General features: G+C 39.6%; 1 protein-coding gene across 1 annotated transcript in view; it reads left to right on the top strand.

Moving 5' to 3' along the window:
- LOC113932540 (ATP-binding cassette sub-family A member 3-like) overlaps positions 1-13265 on the top strand; it is a 256540-nt gene that overhangs the window by 4795 nt on the left and 238480 nt on the right. Inside the window, 2 exon segments of the mRNA XM_035722222.1 lie at positions 9332-9394; positions 9754-10006. Coding sequence (XP_035578115.1) covers positions 9335-9394; positions 9754-10006 — 313 coding nt within the window. The 5' untranslated portion in view covers positions 9332-9334.

Genomic DNA, 13265 nt, shown 5'->3' with positions numbered 1-13265 from the left:
CACAGTATGGAGCCCAGCGCAGGGCTTCACCTCACGACCTTGAGATCAAGACCTGAGCTGAGATCCAGCATCAGATGCTTAACCAACTGAGCTACCCAGGTGCCCCTACCACCCATTTTTAAGTATAGAGACTTTATAATATGTTTTAACATCTGGTAGAGCTAAACTTCACCTCATTAACCGTTATATAGGTGTGTCTCATTGTTTTTAATCCAGTCAGCCATTCTGTGACTTTTGATTGAAGAATTTTGTCCATGTATTTTAAAGTAATTCTTGATAGGTATGTACTTGTTGCCATTTTGTTAATTGTTTTCTGGGTTTCTCTCTGTTCCTTTCTTCTTTTCTTTATCTCTTATAGTTCAATGACTTTCTTTAGTGTTTAGATTCCTTTTTCATTTTCTTACTCTAAGGTTTTGTGGTTAATGGATCACATATGTCATCCTCTGTATAACAATCTATTTTAATTTGGTAGCAACTTAAATTTGAACACATTCCAAAACTCTACATTTTTTACTCTTTTCTCATTTTATGTTTTTGTTACTCTTTACATCTTTTTATATATGTATCCCTAACTCTTGTAGTTTTCATTAATTTTACTACATTTGCCTTTTAAACTTCTTAATAGCTTTATAAGTGATGCGTCCACTAACTTTATAATTACCTTTTCCAGTGAAATTTTTACTTTTGTATGTTTTCTAATTAATTATTGCCATTTCTTTTCAGTTTTGAAGTCCCTTTAATATTTCTTGAAAAGCTGGTTTAGTAGTGATGAACCTCTTTATCATTTGTTTGTTTTGAAAACTTTTCATCTCTCCCTCAAATACGAATGACAGCCTTGTTAGATAGAGTATTCTTGGTTGCGTGTTTTCTTCTCTTAAGCACTTTGAATATGTCATGCCAGTCCCATCTGGCTTGCAAAGTTTCTGTGTAGAAATTTGTTGTTACTTCTATGGGATTCCTTTCTATGTAACAATTTGTTTTTCTCTTGCTGCTTTTAAGATTCTCTATTTAACTTTTGGCATTTTAATTATCATGTTTCTTGGTGTGGCTTTCTTTGTGTTTATCTTCTTTGGAACTCTCCAGGCTTTCTGCACCTGGATGTCTGTTTCCTTCCCTAGGTTAGAGAAATATTCAGCAGTTATTTCTTCAAGTAAGTTTTCTTCCCTTTTCTCTCTCTCTTCTCCTTGGACTCCAATAATGTGAATGTTATTCAGCTTGATGTTGTCCTAGTTCCTTAAGTTACCTTCATTATTTAAATTCTTTTTTACTTTCGCTTTTCTGTCTGGGTGAGTTCCATTGCTTTATCTTCCAGCTTGCTGATCCATTCTTCTACTTTATTTAGTCTATTGTTAAACCCTTCTAGTGTATTTTTCATTATTATATGCCTAAGCTCTTTGACTTCTATTTGATACTTATGTTTTCTTTCTCTTTGTTGCCAAGTTCTCGCTGCATTCATCCATTCTTCTCCTGAGTTTGGTGAGCATATTTGTGAGTATTTGAATTATTTATCAGGTAGATTACTTATGTACCTATCATTAAGGTTTTTTTCTGACATTTTGTCTTGTATTGTTCTGTTTGGAACATATATCTCTGTTTCCTCGTTTTCCTTGGCTCTCTGTGTTTGTATCTATGTATTAGGCAAAACAGCTACTGAAGGAGTGGCCTTGTTTAGGTAATGATCCTCATCCTTCAACTTTGACCTAGATCTCTTAAATGTTTGTGATTGTCTAAACCACCTGATTTATTCTTTATATGCCCTTGATGAGGGTGTGCCAGGACCTGTCTATGATCCAAGAGAAGAAATCTCATTTAGCACCTACTTTCAGGCTAATTGGAAGCCACGCCAGGTAACAACTTTTAAAGTATACAAAAATGTACAATTCTGTGGGGCCACAATAATAATCCCTGCTGGCCTTCAGACCAGGAGATCTGGAGGATCCCCTGAGCCACTGTTGTAAAAATTGAGGTTCCAAATGAGTGTATAAGCTTCTTTCTGGGAGATCTCATTGAGCTCTGGCAAGGACAAGTGAGTGCACAAGAATGGTGGTCTCCCTGCTTACATTCCCTGGGACCACCTACTTAGCCTCTAAGTGTATGAAACCTGAAGTCTGTCCCTCAGGTTGAAACTCCAGTCTAAGTAAATAGGCCTGTTTCACAGGAAAACTGAAGTTGTGTTTCAGTCTGCTGTCTGTGCAGTGCCCTGGCATTGGTGGTCTGCCAGGAACTGTCTTTCCTCTTGTTACAGTCGCATGGAACACCAGCCCTCTTGGCCACCAGGGCTTGTCAACTGAGGGATGTCTCCTGTGTGGATTTCATGCTCCAGCTGACTTTAGCATGGCAGCTGGAGATCATCTGGGGTAGGACATGTTTGTTGGCTTCAGAAAGGCAGCAGGAAAATGTGTTGGCTACATGAGCCCATGGGCTTCAGTAGTGCAACAGAAGAGTGCCTTGTCTTTGTATGCCTGCTGGCTTTAAGTTGGGAGTGGAACAATACCATAACTGTTCACACTCACCAGCCCCAGCCAGAGGGCAAGGGAATGTTGCAGCTGCCCTGCTTGCAGACTTTAGCTAGGGAGCAAGAGAACTGTGTGACCGTTTGTGCTTGCCTGCACCACCCATGGAATGGAGGAGTGCTGCACTTGCTTGTACTATCTGGCCTCGGCAAGTGCCGTGACTGCTCATGCGCACCTGTCCCAGCAGGGTGGTTGGGAGTGCTGTGTCCAAGCTCACCTGCCTGTGTTAGCAGGCTATGTGGAGAGTGCAGCAATGGCATCTGCCAATGCCTCTATCTCTGGGGTGCATCTCAACTCTCCCCTGCCCCTCCAGCTGATGCCCCTTGATATACAAATGAATCTCCATATGTAGTCGAGGTATTTTTCATACTGCTATTCTTTCACTGGGTCTCAGGGCCAGTGAGACCATATACAAGTCCTCCAGAGGGAATCTGTTTCTTACAGCACTTTGGGACCCCTGGATGTCAGTCCCTTGGTTTTCCAAGCCAGACATCCTGAGAGCTCATCTCTTCAGTGCAGATCCCAGAGGCCAGGGTGCCCAACATGGGGTACAAAGCCCTTGTTCCTCTGAGAGAAGAGCCTGTCTGGTGAGATCCTTCCCCAGTGTATATTGCCATGCCAGAGTGGAGGTTTTTTTTTGTGAGTCCTTATCTCTGCCTCTTTTACCCCTTTCAATGTGGTCCTTTCATCCTGTTGTGAAAAGCAGTTCATCTAGTTTCCAGGGTTTTTTCGGAGAGAAATTATCCATATATAGCTATAGATTGGTATGTCTGTGGAAGGAGGTGAATTCAGAATCTTCCTACACTGTCATCTTGGGCCTTCTCTGTTCTGACAGTCCGGTGACCTGACTTCTTCTACACTAACTCTTCCTTCTTTTTGATTCAGTCTGCTGTTGAAGTTTACTATTGAATTCTTGAGTTCAGTCATTATATTCTTCAACTCTGGGATTTTGGAGGTGGGATGTGGGGTAGTGGGTTTTTACTTTTTTATGTAACTTCTCATTTTGTTCATGTATTATTTTCCTAATTTTATTTAGTTGTATATGTGTGTTTCTTGTGGTTCACTGAATTTCTTTAACAGCGTAATTTTGAATTCTTTGTCAGACACTTCGTACACCTCCTTTTTTTAGGGTTAGTCATTGGAGATTTTTTTTTTCCTTTGGTGGTGTCATGTTTCCTTGATTATTCATAATCCTTGTGGCCTTGTGTCTGTGTCTGGCACTTCAAGAAGTAGGTACATCTTCCAGTCTTTACAGACTGGCTTTGTCAGGCAAAGCCCTTCACCAGTTAGCCAGTCCAGAGTTTGTTCCAGCACTTTGAAAAATGTCATTGGAATTTTGATCGGGATGACATTGAAGGTATAGATTGCTCTGGGCAGCACAGACATTTTAACAATGTTTATTCTTCCGATCCATGAGCATGGAATATTTTTCCATCTTTTTGTGTCTTCTTCAATTTCGTTCATGAGTGTTCTGTAGTTCCTAGAGTACAGATCCTTCACCTCTTTGGTTAGGTTTATTCCGAGGTATCTTATGGTTTTTGGTGCTATTGTAAATGGAATCGTTTCTCTAATTTCTCTTTCTATGGTTGCGTTGTTAGTGTATAAGAAAGCAACTGATTTCTGTGCATTGATTTTGTATCCTGCCACATTACTGAATTGCTGTATGAGTTCTAGTAATTTGGGGGTGGAGTCTTTTGGGTTTTCCCCATAAAGTATCATGTCATCTGCAAAAAGAGAGAGTTTGACTTCTTCTTTGCCAATTTGAATACCTTTTATTTCTTTTTGTTGTCTGATTGCTATTGCTAGGACTCCTAGTACTATGTTGAACAATAGTGGCGAGAGTGGGCATCCTTGACATGTTCCTGATCTTAAGGGAAAGGCTCTCAGCTTTTCCCCATTGAGGATGATATTCACTGTGGGTTTTTCGTAGATGGATTTTATGAACTTGAGGAATGTTCCCTCTATCCCTATACTCTGAAGAGTTTTAATCAGGAAAGATACTGTATTTTGTCAAATGCTTTTTCTGCATCAATTGAGAGGACTATGTGGTTCTTCTCCCTCCTCTTATTAATGTGTTCTATCACATTGATTGATTTGCGAATGTTGAACCACCCCTTGCATCCCGGGAATAAATCCCACTTGGTCATGATCCTTTTAATGTATTGTTGGATCCTATTACCTAGGATTTTGATGAGGATTTTGGAATCCATATTCATCATGGATATCGGTCTGGAATTCTCCTTTTTGATGGGGTCTTTGCCTGGTTTGGGGATTAAGGTAATGCTGGCCTCATAGAATGAGTTTGGAAGTTTTCCTTCTGTTTCTATTTTTTGAAACAGCTTCAGTGGAATAAGTATTATTTCTTGTTTGAATGGTTGGTAGAATTCCCCAGGGAATCCATCAGGCCCTGGACTCTTGTTTTTTGAGGGGGGTTTTGATCACTGCTTCAATCTCATTACTGGTTATTGGCCTATTCAGGTTGTCAATTTTTTCCTGTTTCAGTCTTGGCAGCTAATAGGTTTCCAGGAAGGCCTCCATTTCATCCATATTGCTCAGTTTATTGGCATATAGTTGTTGATAATAATTTCTAATAATTGTTTCTATTTCCTCGGTGTTAGCCGTGATCTCTCCCCTTTCATTCATAGTTTTATTAATTTGGGTCCTTTTCTCTTTTCTTTTGGATAAGTCTGGCCAGTGGTTTATCGATCTTATTAATCCTCTCAAAGAACCAACTTCTAGTTTCGTTGATCTGATCTGCTGTGTTTCTGGTTTCTAATTCATTGATCTTTGCTCTAATCTTAATTATTTCTCTTCTAATGCATGGCTTTGGCATCGTTTGTTGCTTTTGCTCTAGTTCTTTAAGGTGTAGAGTTAGTTGGTGAATTCATTTTTTTCTATTTTTTTGAGTGAGGCTTGGCTCGCTATGTATTGCCCCCTTAGGACCACCTTTGCAGTATCCCATAGGTTTTGGACGGATGTGTTTTCTTTCTCATTGATTTCCATGGATTGTTTAAGTTCTTCTTTTATTTCCTGGTTGACCCAAACATTCTTGAGCAGAGTGGTCTTTAGCTTCCAAGTGTTTGAATTTCTGCCAAATTTTTTCTTACGATTGAATTCCAGTTTTTTTTTAAAGATTTATTTATTTATTTATTTGAGAGAGAGAGAGCACATGAGGGGGGGAGGGTCAGAGGGAGAAGCAGACTCCCTGCTGAGCAGGGAGCCCGATGCGGGACTCAATCGCAGGACTCCAGGATCATGGCCCGAGCCAAAGGCAGTCGCTTAACCAACTGAGCCACCTAAGCGTGCTGGGTTCCAGTTTTAAAGCATTGTGGTCTGAGAATATGCAGGGAATAATCTCAGTCTTTTGGTATCAGTTGAGACCTGATTTGTGACCCAGTATGTGGTCTATTCTGGAGAAAGTTCCATGAGCGCTCAAGAAGAATGAGTATTCTGTTGTTTTACGGTGGAATGTTCTGTAAATATCTATGAGGTCCATCTGGTGCAGTGTATCATTCAAAGCTCTTGTTTCCTTGTTGATTTTCTGCTTAAATGATCTGTCCATTGCTGAGAGTGGAGTATTGAGGTCTCCTACAATTAACATATTGTTATCAATATGACTCTTTATTTTGGTTAACAGTTGGCTTATGTAGATGGCTGCTCCCATGTTGGGGGCATAGATATTTACAATTGTTACATCTTCTTGTTGGATAGACCCTTTAAGAATGATATAGTGTTCTTCTGCATCTCTAACTACAGACTTTAGTTTAAAATCTAATTTGTCTGATATAAGAATTGCTACCCCAGCTTTCTTTTGAGGTCTGCTGGCATGGAAGATGGATCTCCATCCCTTCACTTTCAGTCTGGATGTATCTTTAGGTTCAAAATGAGTCTCTTGTAGACAGCATATGGTTGGGTCCTGTCTTTTTATCCAATCTGCCACCCTGTGCTGTTTTATGGGAGCATTTAGGCTGTTCACGTTGAGAGTGATTATTGAAAGATATGAATTGTCATCATGTTGCCTGTGAAGACGTTGTTTTTATAGATTGTTCCTGTAAATTTCTGTTGTATATCACTCTTGGGGTCTTTCTCCTTTTATAGAACCCCCCTTAATATTTCTTGCAGGGCCAGCTTCATGGTCACGTTTTCTTTCAGTTTCTGCCGGTCTTGGAAGCTCTGCATCTCTCCATCCATTCTAAATGACAGCTTCACTGGATAAAGTATTCTTGGCTGCATGGTCTTCTCGTTTAGTACCCTGAATATGTCTTGCCAGGCCTTTCTGGCTTGCCAGCTCTCTGTGGATAGGTCTGACATTATTCTGATGTTCCTCCCCTCTGTACATAAAGAATCTCTTCCCCCTAACTGCCCTTAAGATTTCCTTGGTTCTAAGATTTGTGAGTTTTACTATTACATGCTGGGGTGTTGGCCTGTTTTCCTTGATCTTGGGTCCTCTCTGCCTCTAGGACATGAATGTTTGTTTCATTCCCCAGATTAGGGAAGTTCTCAGCTACGATTTGATCAAATACATCTTCTAGTCCTCTCTCTCACTCCACTCCCTCTGGGATTCCAATTATTCTGACATTGGAATGCTTCATGGTGTCACTTATTTCTCTGATTCTATTTTTATGGATTCTGAGTTGTTTTTCCCTGGCCTCCTCTTTTCCCTTTTTATCTATTAAATTGTTTTCCAGGTCACTTATTCGTTCTTCTGCCTCACTTACCCTAGCTGTTAGATTATCTAGTTTAGATTGGATCTCACTGATAGCATTTTTAAGTTCTGCCAATTCAGCTTTCATTTCTGCCCTTAGAGACTCTGTGTTGCCAGTAATTGATTTCTCCATTCTAGCCATTGTCTTCACAATTGCTAGCCTGAATTCCATCTCCGACATCTTGGTTATATCTGCATCCATTTGTAAATCTGTGGCATAAGTCATAATCTCTGAGTCTTTTCTATTTTGGGGGCTACTTCTCCTAGTCATTCCATTGATGGGTGGTTGAGGGAATGTATAGAGTCCAAATTATTGACCAGACCCAAGCAAGATGCACCTGTTTTCTAGGGACCTTAGGGTTGCTGGGCTCTTGTTTTCCCAGCCTGTCTTCTGGGGGGTGGCCTGCCGTGCTGTTACTCAGGCAACCCTGTTTGGGTGGAGTTGCCATGCCCCCCCCTGTGGCGGAGGATGGGCTCAGTGGGAATCAGTTTTAGGGGCTTTTGTTCTCTGGAGGCTTTCCCTGGTGGCTTTCCGCGTCTCTTCCGAGAGAGCAGAAGAGACCATTTCCAACCTCTGCCTCAGAGCAGAGAGATCGCAGTCTGTTCTTCAGTGAGCTCTCCAGGCCACACTGTCTTGGTTTCTGTCCGTGCTGCTATAAACTGCAGAGTCCTGGGTTGTGCGCCCCTATGCGTCGCTCCCAGTCCTGCCTCCAGGTTGGAGCATGTCTCTGCCCTTTGTGCTTCTAAAACCGCCAGCCGCTCCCAGTTCCCACGCGTGACCCCACTGCTCCATGTTTCCGCCCCGGGGGCTGCCCTAAAGTCCTTTCCCGGCCGCTACTGGTCTGCGAGTCTGTGCCCCATCCCCAGGGAGCGAGGCTGTTGTTCACCGACAGTGTAGGATCCCCAGGGCCAGGCTCCCTCCTCAATTTATCCTCATTGAGGATATTGAGGCCTCATTGAGGCCATTTATCCTCAATATCTGCCCACAGAATCATGGCTCCCTGTTTCTTACCTCGAAACCAACCACCCGTGATGTTCTGTTTGTAGAGATCCAGATCTTCTTACATCTCAGGCTGATTTCGTGGGTGCTCAGAGAGGTCTGGTAGATATCTAGCTCAATTCCGGGGACCAGTTGAAATAGGGTTCCCTACTCCGCCATCTTTTCTTCCTCCCATTTCCAGATTTAAAGCCACTTACAAGCCTCTCTCCAGTCTATAGGTATTCTGATATTTAGGGTAATCCTTTCCTTGTTCCAGTGTACTTCCTATGAATATATTCTTTTATTTTAAGATTGATTTATTTATTAGAGCAAATGAACGAGGGGAGGGGCAGAGGGAGAGGGAGAGAGAGGATCTCAGGCAGACTCCCCGCTGAGCATGGGGCCCAATTCAGGGCTCAATCCCAAGATCCTGAGATCATGACCTGAGCCGAAACCAAGAGTTAGACGCTCAACTGATTGAGCCACCAAGGTGCCACCTGTAAATGTATTCTTAATCACTATGTGCTGAAGTTTTACCTTTTGAACTTTAGCTAAATGAGAACTTAATGAACATATTCTTCTTGGACTTGACTTTCATTGGTCAATACTATATTGGGATGTTTATTTACACTGTGTGTAATTGTAGTTCATCCCTATCATTGATTTTCAATATTCTGTTGTATGAATACACTGCAGTTTCCATTACATTGTTGACTTTTGGGTTGTTTTTAGGTTTTTTGTATTACAAATAGTTACTGTAAGTGTATTCATGGATATTTTCCTTATTGCATATACATATGTGTTTTACTTGGCTAAATCATTGTGAAACCATTCTCACCATGATTCTGTGAAAGAATTGGGATTCAGCCCTCATACCCATAGGCATATAACCATTTGGAGAAATGGAACCACATCTTACTTATATGTTAAACATATTAGAACCTCATTAGATATTAGGTAAACTAATATAAAAATGGAAACAATATGATTTTCTTTATTTAAAATATGTAATCATTCTTGCTATCGATATTTGAGGCTGATTAAGAAGAAAATTAGGAGAAAGAAGTAATTCTGTTATTTGATGTTCACATTATTGGGTAACGTAATATTATAAAACCTTTCCTCTACCCCTAGAGAATGGATTTGTTGACATTCAACCAATTTGCAGTGCTCCTCTGGAAAAATTTTACCTTAAAGGTGGGTAAAGGCATACATGTAAAATGTTCATAAATGGCCATTTGTTGCAGTTCAGGGTTATGTGTGTGTGTGTGTGTGTGTGTGTGTGTGTGTGTGTGTGTGTGTGTACATACTTTTGAAAAAGTCAATTCCAGACCTGTAGGTAGCTCTTCCAAATGTATAAAACTGAGTTAATCAGTAGAATAGTATGACCTATAAGAAAGTTGGGAGGGGTGGGTGAAAAGCTGGAACAAGACAGTCTGGGAAGCACTTAGCTGTTCCAGAGTAAAAATGCAGAAGTTTAACATCATAGAACTACCCATTTGCATTGAATGTATGTCCTTAAATTAATTAACACCATCTTTTTGTTTCTCTTCTAGAGGAGGCAGTTCTTTACTTTAACATTGGAAGTCTTAACAGCACTGGTGTTTCCGGTGATGATTTTGCTATTCTGTACACATATTGCTATAAAGGTTGTTGGACCTTACAATTATACTTCTCAGCCCGTCAATAGTTTGCCTTCTTTCATCAAAAATCCTGAAGAGTAGGAATTGATTTATGTGCCTTCTGACATTGATGTGGTACAGGAGATCACTGAGAATGTGAAGAGGTATCTGAACATCAATGTAAAAGGTTAGAAATTAAGGTTTTCTGTAACACTTGCAATGCTTTTCAATGGAGGTAAAGCAGTGTTTTAAAAAAGAACAAAATTAAAGGAGTCACAATTTTAAATTTTAATTTCCCAATTTTTAAACTTGCAATGTAACTCTTAAGACAGTGTGGTATTGGTAGAGGGATAGACACATAGATCAGAGAAACAATACAGGCATACCACAGGGAGATATTGCAGGTTCAGTTTCAGACCACTGCAGTAAAACAAATATCACAGTAAAGCTAGTCAGATGAATTTTTTCGTTTCCCAGTGCATATAAAAGTTATGTTTACACTATACTGTAGTCTGTTAAGTATGCAGTAGCATTATGTCTAAAAAAGCAATTCATACCTTAATTTCATATTTAGCAATTCATACCTAAAAATACTTTATTGCTAAAAAATGCTAACCATCATCTGAGCTTTCAGCGAGTCATAATCACTGATCACATAGCACCATACAAATATAATAATGAGGAAAAGGTTTGAAATATTGCAAGAATTACCAAAATGTGGCATATAGATGAAATGAGCAAGTGCTGTTGGAAAAATGTTATCAGTAGACTTACTTGACTCAGGCTTGCCAAAAACCTTCAATTTTTAAAAAACACAGTATCTGCAAAGTGCAATAAAACAAATTATACCTGTGGAGAATAGAGAGATAGAACTATACAAATATGCCAAAATATTATTTACAATAGTGGAAGGATAAGCTTTTCAAAAAATAGTGCTAAACAATTGGACGTCAGTAGCCAAAACAATGAAACATCACATCTTAGGCAGAAAAAAATACATCAAAATGGATCATGGATCTAAAAGTAAAATGATAAAACATTTAGGAGAGAACATAGAAGAAAATCTTTGTAACTTTATAAAGAGTTAAAGAATTCTTAGATACCATTCATGAAAGAAAAAAATGAAAAATTGGACTCCTGATATATAATATTTATTATTGTTTGCTCTTGGGGTTAAAATATGCGTGCATAATTTTTTACAATCAACTTAGAACATTTTACTACTTTATTTTCACATCTACATAAGTTGAAAACTATACCAGAAAGTGTTATAATTTATGCACATATTTTAAAGAACTTAAGAAAACTATTCAGATATTTACCATAGCTCTGGCTTGTAACTTCATTCTTTTTTTTTTTAGCCACCATATACTACATCATTAGTTTTTGATGTGGTGTTCAGTGATTCATCAGTTGCATATAACACCCAGTGCTCATTACAACACGTGCCCTCCTTAATACCCATCACCCCGCCACCCCATCCCTCAACCCCTTTCCCTCTGCAACCCTCAGTTTGTTTCCCAGAGTCCATAGTCTCTCATGGTTTGACACCCTCTCTGATTTCTCCCCCTTCAGTTTTCCCTCCCTTCCCCTGTAGTCCTCCGTGCTATTCCTTATGTCCCACATATGAGTGAAACCATGTGATAATTGTCTTTCTCTGCTTGACTTATTTCACTTAGCATAATCCCCTCCAGTTCCAGCCATATCAGTGCAAATGGTCGGTATTCATCCTTTCTGATGGCTGAGTAATATTCCATTGTATATATGAACCACATCTTCTTTATCCATTCATCTGTCGATGGGCATCTTGGCTCTTTGCACAGTTTGACTTTTGTGGACATTGCTGCTATGAACATTGGGATGCATGTGCCCCTTCTTTTCACTACATCTGTGTCTTTGGGGTAAATACCCAGTAGTGCAATTGCTAGGTCATAGGGTAGTTCTATTTTTAATGTCTTGAGGAACCTCCATACTGTTTTCCAAAGTGGCTGTACCAACTTGCATTCCCACCAACAGTGTAAGAGGGTTCCGTTTTCTCCACATCCTTGCCAACACTTGTTGTTTCCTGTCTTGTTAATTTTTGCCATTCTAATTGGTGTAAGGTGGTATCTCAGTGTGGTTTTGATTTAAATTTCCCTGATGGCTAGTGATGTTGAACATTTTTTCATGTGTCTGTTAGCCATTTGTATGTCCTCTTTTGAGACGTGTCTGTTCATGTCTTCTGCCCATTTTTTGACTTGATTATTGGTTTTTTGGGTGTTGAGTTTGAGAAGTTCTTTCTAGGTCTTGGATACCAGCCCTTTATCTGTAGTGTCATTTGCAAATATCTTCTCCCATTCCATGGGTTGCCTCTTAGTTTTGTTGACTGTTTCCTTTGCTGTGCAGAAGCTTTTTATCTTGATGAAGTCCCAAAAGTTCATTTTTGCTTTTGCTTCCCTTGCCTTTAGAGACATGTCTTGAAAGAAGTTGCTGTGGCCAATGTCAAAGAGGTTACCACCTATGTTCTCCTCTAGGATTTTGATGGATTCCTGTCTCACATTGAGGTCTTTCATCCATTTTGAGTTTATCTTTATGTGTGGTGTAAGAAAATGGTTCAGTTTCATTCTTCTGTATGTAGCTGTCCAATTTTCCCAGCACCATTTATTGAAGACACTATTTCCATTGGATATTTTTTCCTGCTTTGTCGAAGATTAGTTGACCATAGAGTTGAGGGTCCATATCTCGGCTCTCTGTTCTGTTCCATGGGTCTATATGTCTGTTTTTGTGCCAGTACCATGCTGTCTTGGTGATCACTGCTTTGTAATATAGCTTGAAATCGGGCAACATGATGCCCCCAGCTTTGTTTTCCTTTTTCAACATTTTCTTGGCAATTTGGGGTCTTTTCTGATTCCATACAAATTTTAGAATTGTTTGTTCCAGCACTTTGAAAAATATCATTGGAATTTTGATTGGGATGGCATTGAAGGTATAGATTGCTCTGGGTAGCATAGACATTTTAACAATGTTTATTCTTCCGACCCATGAGCATGGAATATTTTTCCATCTTTTTGTGTCTTCTTCAATTTCTTTCATGAGTGTTCTGTAGTTCCTATAGATCCTTTACCTCTTTGGTTAGGTTCATTCCGAGGTATCTTATGGTTTTTGGTGCTATTGTAAGTGGAATCATTTCTCTAATTTCTCTTTCTACAGTTGATACTTTATGTGGAAAACCCAAAAGGCTCCACCCCCAAATTACTGGAACTCATCCAGCAATTCAGTAATGTGGCAGGATACAAAAATCAATGCACAGAAATCAGTTGCTTTCTTATATAATAATGATGCAACTGTAGAAAGAGAAATTTTCCTTCTCTCTGAAGAACTTTAACAATTTTTTAGAGCAGGTCTACTGGCAATGAGTTCTCTTTGTTTTCCTTCATCTAAGAATGTCTTTAATTCATCTTCATTCC

Source organism: Zalophus californianus, chromosome 10, assembly GCF_009762305.2.
Source record: "Zalophus californianus isolate mZalCal1 chromosome 10, mZalCal1.pri.v2, whole genome shotgun sequence".
Classification (NCBI taxonomy): domain Eukaryota; kingdom Metazoa; phylum Chordata; class Mammalia; order Carnivora; family Otariidae; genus Zalophus; species Zalophus californianus.
The sequence above is the reverse complement of the archived record's forward strand: the minus strand, read 5'-3'. Positions and strand labels throughout refer to the sequence as shown.